Genomic DNA, 15,919 nt, shown 5'->3' with positions numbered 1-15,919 from the left:
CTATTTTAAAAATAAAGCTGCCATTAAAACTAATATTATTTCATGTAATAAAATCGATATTGATTTTAAATTATGATATGAATTTCTCACCTAATATGAAAAAAAGATACACCTAATCATGGACGTATAAAAAAAGACGGACGGTATATCGCCTAAACATTGAGTGAAGCCTAGTAATGGCGGCGAAACATCCATGTGAGTGTGCCATGTTGCCATGGCAACAGTTGTTTTGATGACAATGGCGGCTGTATTTTTTTTCTATAAATTTTGCCGTAATAATTTTGTCATTAAAACATAAAAGAAATAACTTGCTTCCCTGTGGAATGTAATCCCTTGTGTTTTGTTATTTAAAATTGTACTGTTGCGACACCATTTAACCACGCAAGACGGCATTTTAAATATTTTTTGTGAAACAGTGACGCAGTTAATCAGTCGGTAGTTCACGACGTAATGGCGGCCGACTAGCTTACTATGGTGAGAGTGTGTGCGTGTTTATTGTCTTTACACGATCGCTAGCTTACTATGGTGGCTTCACGTTGTTTGTTCGTAATACGGCGTCCGTCTTTTTTTATACGTCCATGCACCTAATATGATAAAATGGCAAGTCTATTGAAAAATATTAATCTTAAATTAATAAACAATGAATTCATTACCATAAACAATGAATATTATTTTATGATTGTACTTAAATAACTAAAATATCAAATATTTAAAATTAAACACATAAACTCATTTTACCTAGTACCTACCTCTTTATTTATGCGTTCAATTTCAAAAATAACATGTGTATATTTATGAATAAAATAATAAAATTCATATACCTACCTAACTATCTGTAATATCATATGTTCTTTGTACAATTATTAAAGAAAAATATTATTAGCTCTAATAGATATGTAAAAGATCTTTAAAAAACGATGTTATAATCTAATAAATAAGTTTTAGAACTAAATGTTGTATGTACTTATTAGTAATTTGTTTGAAGGTCTCACCGATATCTCGAAGATAAATTCATAAAGAACAGAATGTTTAAAATTCTTTAATTATTCTTTTGAGAGTCCGGCTAGATATAATTTACAAATATCAATAATTATGGCACTGATAATAATAATAAAATTACGTAACTAAATAAGGGTGAATATCATTTTTCGTTTGTTTTCAATAGCATGAGAACATCAATATTTTATACCAATAATTTCTGTTACGACTGAAACTTACTTATAAAAGGTTTCATGTTTACTTCATATTATAATCATCGAAATATTATGAACTAAATATAATTACTATTTACAGATAAAATATCAGTTTTAAACCAACTAATGTATGTAGATGTCGTGGTCATATCGTAGATTTGATCATTTCATGATATGAGTGGCCATTTCACGAAATGGTCGCATATCGTGAAATGGCCAATTTAGTTTGGCCACATCATGATGTGGTTTGGGCAGATCAATGATAAGAAATCGTTTCACGATATGGCCAATTAACGCACGGTTTTTTCATGAAATGATCAAAATTATTTGATCATATCGTAAAATAGTTACATTAATCGTTGGTAGAGGCGCTGCAAGCTCTGTGTTTATGTGATAAGATGGCGGCCGCTGGCGAAAATTAAATTATTCGCAGTTAAAAACTTCATAATTCGTTTAATAACAATATTATGAAGAAAGTCATAGCAAAGAATTTACGACGAAGAGGTACGAGTACTATGGAAAATGTGGATATCTTATATGTATTTAAGAAAAAATGCGACTTAAATAAAATAATTTAAGAAACTACTACTATATTATTATAATTTATAATTGTTTGTTTTTTAAAAAGCGATCCGCTTCTGGCACTCGCCGGCCGCTGCCGCGGCACGCTCGCTTTGCTCGCTCGGCTCGTGCGTTGTTTATCAAAGTCTAACCTAACCTAACCTAACTGTTTTCTATTGCAAAAACGATTCGCTTCTGGCATTCGCCGGCCGCTGCCGCGGCACTAACTTTAATGACATTAAACAAGTTTTTAGAATATAGTTATTCTGAATTTTTTTAATATTTTATGGACTCTTTATATTTTATACGATCTGGCCAAATGTGGATGACCAAATCGTGAAACGTTGACGATTTAACGATCTGATCAAACTATGTTGGCCATTTCACGATATGCGACCATTTCGTGAAATGGCCACTCATATCATGAAATGATTAAATCTACGATATGACCACGACATAGATACGTAGGTTATTTATCCATAGGTAATTCGTGTTTATTTTTCACACAACTTGTAAAAAATATTCACACTTTTATTTCAGTAATATTTATCCTTTAAAACCTGTATTTAACATTGATAGCGTTTTATCACAAATAAAACGTCCCTTTTAAATGCTTAAATTCGACACAGAGTGAACTTTAGGTACTGATTTTACGAACATTAAAACGAACATTAAAATAGGTATCATAATTTTCGTATAATGGACTGCGAGGTGAATCTTTAAAAATCACAGTAAAATGCCTATTAATATACTTTAACCTACAAAGTCTTTCATTGCTAACAATATACATAAATATCTCCCATTTTCCATTCGTTATTTTATTCGAACATGGCGGATCTTACATTGTTACATACATTAATAATTTGGAGAATGTCCTAGCCTATATAAAAATATCTTTCCTTCTAGTGATACAATGTTTGGAAAATTACTTCTCTGTTTGATTATTATAATTATTGAAATTGTTAAAAGTTTATAAAAATTACCTGTTTATTTGTATTAGGAAGTACCTAGTTAGTGGTCTGTATTAATTTCATTCCTATATTATAACATAAGCCAAATGGAATCAGACACAAAATTTATCGAACCAATAATATCGAACTTTTACAAAATATTTTCTATACATAGTGAAGTTATTCTCATCTTAAATACAATTTTAATATGATTTTTATTCGTAGCGAAGTTTTTCTCATATACTTATTTGTAAACCCTTTATTAGCACTCATTCGTAGTTAAATAGCTAGGATTTCCTCGCCGCAACTCTGGCTGCAATGGCCGCTGTTAATGCTGACCCTTTGCCGCTGCCGTCTTCAGCGCCCAATAATGTGAACTGTATAAAAAAGGACATTAATCAAGTTACACAATTTAATGTTTCATTGAATATATATAACATATGTCAGTGAAGAAAAAGTATAATTTTTTTAACTAAAATGTTTTGAATAGGCTATCAGCGTCTTTATCAGAAATCGTGAAACAGTCACAAAATATCTTCCGATATAAAATCCACATTAACTCAGGTTCGGCAAAGATTAAGCATCGCAGATGTGTCTTGAACAGTTTCTTGCTTTTTATACGCTCTGGCCTGTTCACAAATCAGAATATTATACAAATACGTACAAAAGGGTTACCCTATGAATAAATATATATCTACCTTATGATGAGGAGCCAACAGAGCGACGTATTTGTCCATAAGATGCCTGATGCGGGGGTGCTTTTTGTATACAGATCCATCTACCGCCACCGACACGTGCGCTCGGTCCATGCGCTTCAGGATTGTTGCTATGCCTGTAAAAATAGAAAAAAAAATGTAATATTCATTTTTAAAAGCATTCTAAAATACATTGTCTATACAATTTAAGAGTTTCAAATTTTATTTAACCACTTGCCGTCTGTTTTATTTATTTTGTATAGTAAGTTTTAAATAATTAATTAGTTTTGTTTGTGATCATAAGTAGTATTGTGTACAATATTTTCAAAACAGCTTTTTGTCCGTTTTATCACAATTTCTCTATTTAATTAAACCAATTACATAAATGTGTACATAATCAATTACATACAATTATTACACCGTATCTCAATGAACAGAAAATTGTAACTGGTAGCGATACATTTCATTCAAATTATAATTCCCACTATCACAAAAAATCAATAAAAGAACTCACAAACAGACACAAGTTGCGCAGCACGGTTGGAGATCAATCGCGCCGCATGTTGCGCAACAAGCGCGTCGGTTCGTGATATTTGTGCGCCCGCGCACGCTTCGCACAACGCGTCTGCTGTGCGCTGCCAGTCGCCGCTCAAATTGTCTCTGTAATAATGTAAACATAAGATATAAAAAAACTTAGTTACTAACCCAGTCGGTTAGTATTTTTTTTTTTAAGTTAAACCAAACGTCTTTCCAAAGGTGGTAAATTATTATTTTTCTGTATTTTGACGATTCAAAAACGCATTAAAGTTAGTCAAGTTAATGAATAAATAGATAAAATATTAGAGTTTGAAAATACTAGTACACGAAATACAACCACTCAAAACTTAGTTACCCAAACAAAACAACTCCAGATACCTTTTTACGATAAAGATAATAAATTCCACTTACTCTTCAAACATGCTGACGTGCGCAGACAGTATTTCCCCTTTAGTGGGCTCAGCAGCGAATAGACCATCTCTAGCCAACGCACTCAGCACTGCACACAGAATTTCTCCCAAATATTTCCCACCGATGTATTTCTCAAAACTGTAAAAAAAATATTAAATTTTATATTTGTGATAAAAATACATCTAGACTAGAGCTCGTTACTAATTATGAGTGCCTTTAACAAATACGATTCCGAATAGTACTCTAAAATAGAGTCGAGCTAAACTACGCACAAGTTGTTTGTTGTATAAAATTGGCAAGCCTACACAAAAGTCAATCTGCAGAAAATCCAAAATTAAACGACCTGCGACCATGTAACCAAAATAATTAAAGACTCTATACCACTCTATACCATAAAAACTTATTAAAGAATTAGCAAGTAACAAATTACTGACCACATAACAAACTAAGGGCCGATTTTTCAATGGTTGAATAAAACTTATCCGTCCAATAAAGTATTACACGATAATATTAAAATGTCTGGTAAACTGCAATACGGGCAATTAGAATACGTTTTTAAAATGGTAGTTTTATACATTATTCGACGAATAAGTTTTAACCAAGGATTGAAAAATCAGCCCTAAAACATCATAATATAAAACTCACGTAAAAGAAGCAGCGAGCAACGAATTGCTGTCCACTTCGTTATCGAACTCAGTCCTCAGGAAGGATAAACACCCGTTGTCACCAAACGCACCCCACTCGATATCCACACAGACGTCGTGGACCTTCTCATGAGCTGATTCCCAGTGCTTGACCCTGTCTGCTCGCTCCATGTAGCAGCCGTTGGACCCTGTGCCGAGGATCACACCCACCTGGGAAGGGAAATAATGTTTCAAGTATATTTCAAAGAAGTTTGGTAGAATCACTATAAATAAATAAATAAATATTTCGGGACAATTTTCACACACGGCACAATTTGATCCCATACCATTCCCATACTAAGCTTTCGCTTGTGTTATGGAAACCAAAATGGCTGATAAACATACATATATATACCTAATTTTAAATAAATACTTACATAGATAATTAACACCCAGACACAGAGCAAACATCTATGTTCATCACACAAATATTTGCCCCGGGTGAGAATCGAACCCACGACCTCTGGCTTGGAAGGCAGGGCCACTACCAACCAAGCCAACCGGTCAGTCAAATCACTAGGATGTTATTAGCATTATTTCGAATGTTCTTTGTTAATATTATTTATATATTTAATGAAATACCTAATTAATATTTTATATTACCTACTGCTAGTTAAAAAATATGCTTAGGTATATTATTAAAATTTTGGTGTGATTGGAAAAAATACCAATATCAAGAATCGAGATGAAGATTTATTGGGCATAAAAAAGAGCTATTCCATAGAAAAGTTTCCTATGATAAGCATCAATATATTGATTGATACCATTTATGATTTCAAACACCTTTACTAATAACTCGGGTCTATTAGGTACTAAATCATTCGTCTTATATAAATAACTCACAGCAACATCAGGGTCCATATGGGCGCCAGCGACCAAAGTCCCCGAGGTATCATTGAGCAGCACTTGCACGGTTATCTTCAGACCCCTCTCCCGTAAGCACCTCTGGAGTAAAGCAGCCACATCCACTCCATCCATCCCACTGCATTTGAAGCTCTTGGTCCAGGTTATCAGCTCGCCAGATGATATGGAGTGCTGCTTCATGGGGAACGAGAATGTGAATCCTGAAATGATGAGATAGATGTATTAGAAATTTTTATGGAATGTTAGAAAATATGTTGTGGTATGTTTTTTTTTTTCGAAAATTTACTACGATTCTGCTGTGTTCCCGACATTTAAACAGACGCATGATAATTCTACTATTGTACAGAAATATGTAGATCCGTTCTCACAATTGCAACCACTAATAACTTAACATTTTGTTACTTATTATAACTTTCGTCAGATTTTTCTTTAGGCGGCGTTGAGAGTGAAATTGCAATGCAATACCGTCACTTCAAAGGAGTAAGGCGGTGATTTTGGTATCTTTGCATCTTGCCAAAGAAATTTCACTTCTGCCTTGTCTGGCACACACGCTCTTTTTTGTACGTATTAACTTAAGGTGAAATTAATCGGTATTATGAAAATTATGAACATACCAAGAGACAGTTCACGGTCCACCATGTCTTCTGCACGTAGGAAATCAAGCACACAGTCTGCGAGGAAGTTGAAGAGCTCTTCACCAGTTCCAAGCCGTAAAGCATCGCTGAAAGTAATTTTACATTGTGTTGTTATAAAAAAAACTTAGATTTACAGTGGTTAGAAGACATACAAAAGAAAATTAAAAACAATAAATTATTCTGTCAAGCAGTACCCTAATTATTACAATTTCACCAAAGTTCTTGGATAACCTGAATACTTACCTTAAAAATCAATTTGTATTTTCAAAAAAATCTAATTATTTTCTACAATTAACATACTGATATCGTTACATAATATTATATGGGGCTATATACCATATAAAATCGGTTTATTTGCTTTCTAACTTTTCAAATTGATTTCCATTAAACCGTAAACGCATCATAACTTCCCAAGCATTTAAAAAACATAATAAAAAAAAATTAAAACAAATCGAACACCACAAGCTTATAAATATCAAGTGAGATCCTCTATCAGGAAAAGGGGCTGTACCTGATATGATAATGTTTGACATCCTCTCGCACCAGCTGACCTCCCCGCAGTTCTAAGAATAGCACTCGGAAATTTGTACCTCCCAGATCTAGTGCAAGGAACACACCTTCCTCTGTAAGAATTAAAAACATCTTTCAGAATTTCTTTTTAAAGAATTGAAATTAAATTAAGCTAAAAATATTTGTCATGAAAAACTTCACGCTTAAAAAATTTTTAATGTAGCTTGCGAAATACTAAAAATCATTGATGGTATGTACCTACACAGACTAATAATAATATACTACGTATACAAGTATGTACAATAATTGGCTCCTTTAAGAACTTAATGGAATTGTTCAACATAAAATTATTATACACGACTGCTGCGCAACATATGTATATAGATGTAAAAATAATAATATAAGGTAGGTACTGACTACTGATCGAAAATATAAAAATATAACATTTTCCTTTTTCGAAAAAGCTGACGAATAGTATATTATTATTGACAGGCTAAAAGTAAATTATTCCTAACCTGTGCCATCAGGAAGTTCAGGAATATATGTGTTTTCCATCTGCAAGCTGGATGGTCTTTCACTGAGGCCATTTTCAATTTCCCGTGTGAATACTTCGCCAACTTTCCGCAAGGTGGCGCCACATAACACTAGGCTAGATAGCCTGGTCTCCACCTGGAAAGAAATAGATATTTTAAGGTCTATAATAAATTTAATTGATCTAAAAACATGTGTTGTGTCGTGTCAAACTTCCCGCTTTCAAACATTTTAATGCAGCCTGCGAAAAACATGCGAAAAACAAAAAAGTAGGTATTACAACTTGCAACAATCAAAAAAGCTTAGTTTGTTATTAAAAAATATACAAAAATGTAACTTACATTAAAAGATAAGTTAACTATCACTAAAAATAATTTTTAGACAACCAAATCTGAAAGTTTTTACATCATTTTCTTTTAAAATAAATATCATAAAGATATCACTGCAAATAAACATTTTACTTTGTTTTCGTGAGCACGACTGATAAAAAAATCATTATGATGTGTAAATAATGTGGATATAACAATTCTTCTTTTTCATCCTTAGTTATGAGATATAATAATATCTTCATTTAAAACACTCAGAAGTGTAGATCATAATGGTCATAAGCTATATCACAGACTAGCTGCGCCCCGCGGTTTTACCAGCGTGGTTCCGCTCCTGTTGGTCTTAGCGTGATGATATTATATTATAGCCTATAGCCTTCCTCGATAAATGGGCTATCTAACACCGAAAGAATTTTAAAATAAGACCTGAGATTAGTCTCATCTGTCTTTAAAGTTTAGAAGATATCCATCATTATTATTGGTACCGTGAATTTAGAAATTTTACAATTGAGCTAAAAATATGTTAATTACTCCGCGATACATTAGTCCGGGATACATCGCCCATTTTTGCAAGTGATTACTATCAAGCTAATTTTTCGTGAGTAGCTTTATTTTGATGAGATGCCCAATAATTTCATGTACAAAACTCTCGATTGTGGTAGCTACCAGAGGAAACAAGGATAAAATATTTTGATTTGATGGTTCTCAAATATTAATTACTAACTGAATGTTTTTTTTTGTTCAATCTCAAGATAATTATCTAAATTATTCGAAAAAATATTTGTCCTACAAAATCTATGGTTTGATCAAAGAGTCCCCCTTTCCAATGTGTATCGATAACGAAGTCATCATAAATGATTACTAACCAGCTGATTTTTTTATTTTCACTTATTTAATACTTATTTAATTCAACAGACATATTGTCCTACAAATTGCGTAATAAATATTTGAGAACCGTCAAATCAAAAATTTTTATCCTTGTTACCTCTGTAAGCTACCACAATCGAGAGTTTCGTACATGAAATTATTGGGCATCTCATCAAAATAAAGCTACTCACGAAAAATTAGCTTGATAGTAATCACTTGCAAAAATGGGCGATGTATCCCGGACTACATGAAAATGATTGGAAATAATTATTAAAACGAAAAATCATATTCTAAGCCATTTTTTTCGTAAATAAACTCCCCTCTAATTTCATAACTTTAGTATTTCTTGTAAAAAATGATATCTATCATGGCAAAGGAAATAGGGATTCATTTTTATATGTACTATATGTACTTATTCAAATACATGGAATATTTCCGTCGGTTCCACATTACTTCGGTTGACCGTTGAAGGGCCAGCCCTTGAAAGTCCCGAAATATAACCTTTGACAACAAACAAAATAATGATGTGAGATCGTTATTACGATATTTTGATAGTTATTGCAGATAGAGACATGTTTTTAGAGACAGTTTACATTTGTTATTAGATATATTTTTACCGACATAAAAAAATAAGTTCCATTTAACACAATGTTTTTTTGACAAATTGTAGGTACCTATCTGCGTTTTAATAGGTTTTTAATAAGTACATAGTACATAATAATCCATATCATCGCAGTTATTCCTCTTTATTATTTAACCTTAATTGATTATGTACGTAGCCTCAAGTAAAATTCGTAATAAGCAATTTATTATTTATCACTGTACAGAATAATATTATGTTTATAAGTTTCAAGATAAAAGTATAATAAACACGAATATTCCTTAAAGAAATATTTTTTATAATTATTAATAACATGACCCATAATCATTTTCTTATCGAAAGTGTGAGTGCAGGGTTAATTTTCCTTACTGATTTATTTATCACTAATTTAAACCGCTTTTAAATTTGTTTTTAAAACAAATTAGCGTCTCGCCCCGTCTCTACATATTATGTTAAAAAATAAAGCTTTATGAAGTACTGCTTTCTACGGATAGACGAATTATCAAAATCGGATCAGTAGTTTTTGCGTTATACCTTTATCTTCAATTATTATCTTGTAATAAGAATTTTCCAAGAAGAACAAGATTGACAAACTGGGAAACTAAAATTATCTAAGTATACATATATTTGAATTTTGAAGTGTCGAACTATATATTATTTTTATGTACGAGCATGGACGAATTGGGTATATTTGTCTATGGTACGAGTAAGTACAATGAATTCTCCGCCAACTGTTAAACGATTTTCAGAATTATTGCTCTAAGATCCGAACATAGGTCGACCTTAACCGGCATGATAATAAAAGATACCAATTTTAAATAATTAATTAAAAATATCCTGTCCAAGATTTTTCGAGACTAAATTTATTATAATTATAAAATAGTATAAAACAAAGTCGCTTTCCCTGTCCCTATGTCCCTATGTCCCTTTGTACGCTTAAATCTTTGAAACTACACAACGGATTTTGATGCGGTTTTTTTTAATAGATAGAGTGATTCAAGAGGAAGGTTTATATGTATAATAACATCCATTAAATAGTGGAGAAGTACTGTTATTTTTGAGGTTTCTAATGTGATGTCGTAAAAAATTACATTTTTTCCGCTTACGCAGGCTGAACCCTACGAGTTTTATCAAAATAATGTACTAAGTATTATACACATTGAAAAGGACTACAGAAAAGTCCGCGATGGTATATGTCTATCTCTTATGGATAACCCACAATAACTTTTTTTTATCATTTACTTTTTACGACAAATAATGGCTAATTTTCGATGCGATTTTAACCAATACAGCATTAATCCTTAACCAATTAAATACCTTGAATACATTGTTCATTTAATATAGATCTATATGGCCCTTTACACCGTATGATTTAAGTGAATATTTTCGAAGATATTACAGATTTAAAAATTGCCGGACGTAGCGTTTGCGGCGGTACCGGCCGGCCGCCCGGCTTTCTATTTTATAGAGCGAGCCGCTATGTTTTTATATACAACGTTCACAGTTTTTCTGTAGTGTATTTAGTATCAACATTGCACCCGTGCGAAGCCAGGGCGGGTCGCTCGTTTATTATAAAATTGGTCTCATTCTATTATCACGCCGGTGAAGGTGCGACCTATGTTCGAATCTTCTACTATATTTTTTTTATTTGAAACTTTTCAGTCCCGTAACTAATTCTGACTTTCATTCTTATTATTTTGTACATTCTATGCCACTTATTATCCATATTCTTCACAGCTGGATATTATTATATTCGTATTGTGATCGTCTGCATTCGATCGCTCGTAATCTTTGACCAATATAACCCAAAACAATTTGTATCAGTAGGGTGCAAGTCAAGGTGAAGGTTTTACTGATATTCGTTTTACTAGTTATTTAACGTAATATGAATATAATTTATTATTTATCCTTGCCAATTTGAATAATTAATTTCGCATGATTGATTTTTAGCTAGGTGAGTATTTAAATTTCGTTTCCACATTTCATTTTAATTTATTTAGCTAAAATACTCATTAAATAAAAATAAAATTTATTGTCATATGAATAAGCAAAAAGCATACAAAATATTATTGCTTAATAAATAAAGAAGAAGAATGGTAGAGCTTTTTTGCATGCTTTATGCCCGTATTTTTGTCTGCGAGTATGAAACCGCGAGGCACAAATATTATATATTATTATATTATTATACTAACGCTATAAATATTAAATATATGTAATAAAAATGAAAAGAAAATGCATCATTTATTGTTTTAGATAAATACCATATAAATTTAATCTTTACTGCATTTGCCACCAAGGCAGTTATTGTTTAAGTAGCTTCTAGCTATTAAACATTAAAATGTTATCTAAATATATTAATGGCGTTATAAACGTGTTTGTTTTATGTTAAAGGTTGACTGATAATATGGAAAAATGTCTGAAAAAATTGTTTGAACATTGTTTTTAAGAAACGGTCGAAGTTGCGTGAATCAACTAGTGTTGTGATATGGTATACCGATATGCGTTTGTACTTTGAACGTTTTTTTCGATATAACACAAAATAGAGGAAGTGATAAGTAACAAAACACGGACTTATTATTGTTGTAACTAACAAAAACTTTTTACGTATCGCAAAATACTATTTGTATTTTCTGTATCACGATTTCTTTTATTAAAAAATAAACTGCACGTCGTTTTAGGTATGTTGGATATAAAACTATTTTAAACTGCTGATCTTATGTCTAAATAATACTAATATTATAAATAAAAGTTTTTATGTTCGGTTGTTACTCCTTCACACAAAAACTGCTGAACCGATTGTTATGAAATTTGGCACGCCCTACTTTGGAAGCTGGAGAAAAACTAGTATTACATATTTTGACTTTTAATAGATACCTACATAATCAAGAATATTCTAGATACTTTTCCATACAATAGCCTTCTCAAACATTTCTCAATGACATTTGATCTTTCTGATAATGAGAATAAAACACGAGTACAAGTGAGCCGTCTCAATCGACCCGCTATCTGTCATCATTGTTACAATTGAGCTCATCAATATAATTGATGCATTTCAACTTAAATATATGTATATAATATATATATATATTATGTTATAGTCAAACCCCGAAACAATCTCTTCGCGGAAGGACTGGTTTATCTCAGGTTTGGAAAAAATCCATCCTCGAAATACATTTGAATTCCACCCTTTGACTGAAGTCAGCAGCAGTCTCGGGCGTAGGCGAACGCAGCATAGGCATCGCACGCGCATTAAAACGTCTCAGCTGGCGAAAACGACTAACGAAAATTTCGAAATAATAGATTTATTTGGGCTTTGACAAAGTCATTATGCGAGACCTGACGTTTGACCAGTCCAACCTAGGAGTGCTCGAGCTTCGGGGTTTGACTATAACATATAAATAAAAATAGATTTGCACTGAAACGATTCAAGTCCGTCGAATCTATTTTTTTATGCGGCCTATTTTCTAAAACTGTCACACTACAGATTAAGAATAGAATAAGAATTGTTATTTTTTGACAACTCTTTTATTATCTGTGTTCCTTCTGTGTTCATTTCATTATTTCCAATGCATTCAATTACCAATTACCTTTTTTAGGGTTCCGCAGCCAAAATGGCAAAAACGGAACCCTTATAGTTTCGTCATGTCCGTCTGTCCGTCTGTCCGTCTGTCCGTCTGTCACAGCCGATTTACTCGGAAACTATAAGTACTACAGTGATGAAATTTGATGGGAATATGTGTTGTATGAACCGCTACAAAAATATGACACTAAATAGTAAAAAAAAGAATTGGGGGTGGGGCCCCCCATACATGTAACTGAGGGATGAATTTTTTTTTTCGATGTACATACCCGTGTGGGGTATCAATGGAAAGGTCTTTTAAAATGATATAAAGTTTTCTAAAAAACATTTTTCTTAAAGTGAACGGTTTTTGAGATATCAGCTCTCAAAGTCGTAAAAAGTATGTCCCCCCCCCTCTATTTTTATAACTACGGGGTATAAAATTCTAAAAAAAATAGAGGTGATGCATGCTAATTAACTCTTTCAACGATTTTTGGTTTGATCAAAGTATCTCTTATAGTTTTTGAGATAGGTTGATTTAACTGTAATTTATTATATTTGCTGCTACGGAACCCTTTGTGCGCGAGCCCGACTCGCACTTGGCCGGTTTTTTTTTGAATTAAAAATTAACTGAATTAAAGACGACGACATGCTTTTGTGTCGTCAGACACTTAATATTTCATACTCTTTTATCATTTAATTTTGTTTTATTTTTGATAAATTGAACTATAACATATTATACGCCTTAATAAACAAAACATTTGTGATGATATGTACCAAATCAATACAAATCTTAAATTCCAAAAAATAAACAATTCCAGGTTTAATACCATTCTACCCCAAGTTTAGTATTATTATAGTAATAAAGTAATGATAAGAGTATTTGTGGAATTTTTCAAGTCACAATGATATTATAATATGATTGTACTATCATTTTTATAGTTATACAGCGTGATAACTGCTAATGTATAAGAGAAAATGATTATAATGCTCTTTTTTTAGTAGCAGCCTATAGATATCTTCACCAAGAGAGTTATAATATATAATATCACAATGATAAAATAATATCATTTGATAGGGACTAACAAACAGGGAGATACAGTAGCACCTCGTTAAGTCGAACCTCGATAAGTCAAAAACCTCCAAATCTCGAAAAAATGTCTTGTTCCCTTCCCTTCAAACCCGAAAACCTCCGTAACTTGAAATCTTGGCCCTCTGTTAGTCGAAATAATCACCGAGTCCCTCCAAGCCTTTTTGGTACATATTTTCACTCTATAACTCGAAAAATTAAATTTGACCTCTGTATCTCGAACATGGCAACATTTTATTTTACAATCTTTATAACTTGATCATTTGGACTTTAACAACTTGCCGACAGTGCAGTACACTATAATTGTTTCTTAGAAAACATTTTAGGAGTATACGATAATAAATTTATGACTCACGTAAACACGTGTTTGCATTAAGTAGGTATCTGATGACGAAATTATCGATTCAGTAGCTCAGAAAACCGATACTAATGATTAAGATGACATAGAAGACCTGAATAGTACATGCGCTCCATGCGTTTCCATCAAAGAGGCAAGAACCGCATTGAATACCTTACGGAATTTTATAGAGCAAACCAGTTTCTCTGAAGAAGAAGAATTTTCTGTTCTTTATAGATTAGATAATGCTAGAGAACAACCAAATTATCTAAAGCAAAAAAAATACTGACTATTTTAATGCCCTTTTTTTTTATTTTAAAATGATTTGAAATAATGTTGATTTATAATAAATAAAAACATGTTTGTCACCTCTGCAAGTTGAATATTAATGTACTTTACCTCTCTAACTCAAAATTTATAAGAATAAACCTCAAACTCTTTATGTCGAATCAAAATCCGCCTAAGTCGAAATCCTCCATAAGTTGAAAACTCTATAACTCGAATTTTTTGGCGTCTCCCTTGATATTCGACTTATAGAGGTGCTACTGTATTTTGATTTATACTATGTAGTGATGATGACAAACTGTATTACTATCTCTTCCAAAATAAGTTTTAAAATAATAATCCAATGAACTTTCATTCAAATAAACAGAAAGACAGGCAGATCGACGAATAAACAATATCTAGTTCATGTCTACGCATTTTATTATAACTAGCAAAACTTACCGCCAAAGCACGAGCTCTATCATCAATATCCAACGCCGGTGGTAGGAACTGCTTCTCCCAAGGCACCTCCCCGTTCACACCGTTTACCCCGTTCACACCGTTTACCCCGTTCACTCCATTCACCCCGTTCACTCCGTTCACGTGTGTTCCGTTCACTCCGTTTACATGTGTCCCGTTGTTCTTCCCGTTGACGTATACGCTATGGCCGTTCACCCGCTCCTTGTGACCATTTTCTACCACCAGTGACATGTTGTTTCTGGAAAAAACGGGTGTTATAAGAAAGAAAAGTTCTAAAAATGTTTTTGTTGTAAAGGAATGGTAGTGGGTGGTCCTTAACAATTAATTAATATTAAAAACGTTTATTAATAATTATTCAAACACTTTTCTCAGTGTATAGTATACCTACATATCGTAAAATATTATGTTATAAACATATTATTGTGTCTGAGTTGTAGCGTATTCTTTATCTTAAAAGATAGCCATTAATTCTTAAACAATAATATTATAACTACAAATACGTGATAAGTATATTGTTAATAGTCTGTACATATCATAATTTTATTAAAGATATTAATTATATAATATACGATTCTGAATTTCAATTGAAAATAACAATAAGTAATAGAATAAAATAATAACAATAAAATAAAAACTGACTGGCAAATTCAATGGTATTCATTGTAAACCATGGCTGGTTATTGCGATCGTAATATGAATTTAGTAGTGCTAACTTTTAACCTAACCTTTAGTACACCTACGCATTCGTATGCGGCAGCGAGTCTCATAAAGGCGTAAATTAAAAAATTATGTAAAAAACGTATTAGTTCAGAGAGCCTATTACAG

The 15,919-nt window shown here is 32.2% G+C and overlaps 1 protein-coding gene across 1 annotated transcript in view; it reads right to left on the bottom strand.

Moving 5' to 3' along the window:
- Positions 1-2,798: 2,798 nt before the first annotated feature.
- Positions 2,799-15,919, bottom strand: part of LOC149898021 (hexokinase-4-like) — a 32,685-nt gene continuing 19,564 nt past the window's right edge. Inside the window, exons 2-11 of the mRNA XM_090115788.1 lie at positions 15,077-15,332; positions 7,555-7,708; positions 7,041-7,152; positions 6,509-6,615; positions 5,874-6,094; positions 4,993-5,201; positions 4,348-4,485; positions 3,914-4,059; positions 3,403-3,536; positions 2,799-3,081 (exon numbers count right to left, since the gene is read on the bottom strand). Coding sequence (XP_089971914.1) covers positions 2,992-3,081; positions 3,403-3,536; positions 3,914-4,059; positions 4,348-4,485; positions 4,993-5,201; positions 5,874-6,094; positions 6,509-6,615; positions 7,041-7,152; positions 7,555-7,708; positions 15,077-15,325 — 1,560 coding nt within the window. The 5' untranslated portion in view covers positions 15,326-15,332 and the 3' untranslated portion in view covers positions 2,799-2,991. The remainder of the gene's footprint in view (positions 3,082-3,402; positions 3,537-3,913; positions 4,060-4,347; positions 4,486-4,992; positions 5,202-5,873; positions 6,095-6,508; positions 6,616-7,040; positions 7,153-7,554; positions 7,709-15,076; positions 15,333-15,919) is intronic.

This window comes from Colias eurytheme, chromosome 24 (genome assembly GCF_061535395.1).
Source record: "Colias eurytheme isolate Ceu_HAF_F1 chromosome 24, ilColEury1 Martin Lab GWU primary, whole genome shotgun sequence".
In the NCBI taxonomy this organism is placed as follows: domain Eukaryota; kingdom Metazoa; phylum Arthropoda; class Insecta; order Lepidoptera; family Pieridae; genus Colias; species Colias eurytheme.
The sequence above is the reverse complement of the archived record's forward strand: the minus strand, read 5'-3'. Positions and strand labels throughout refer to the sequence as shown.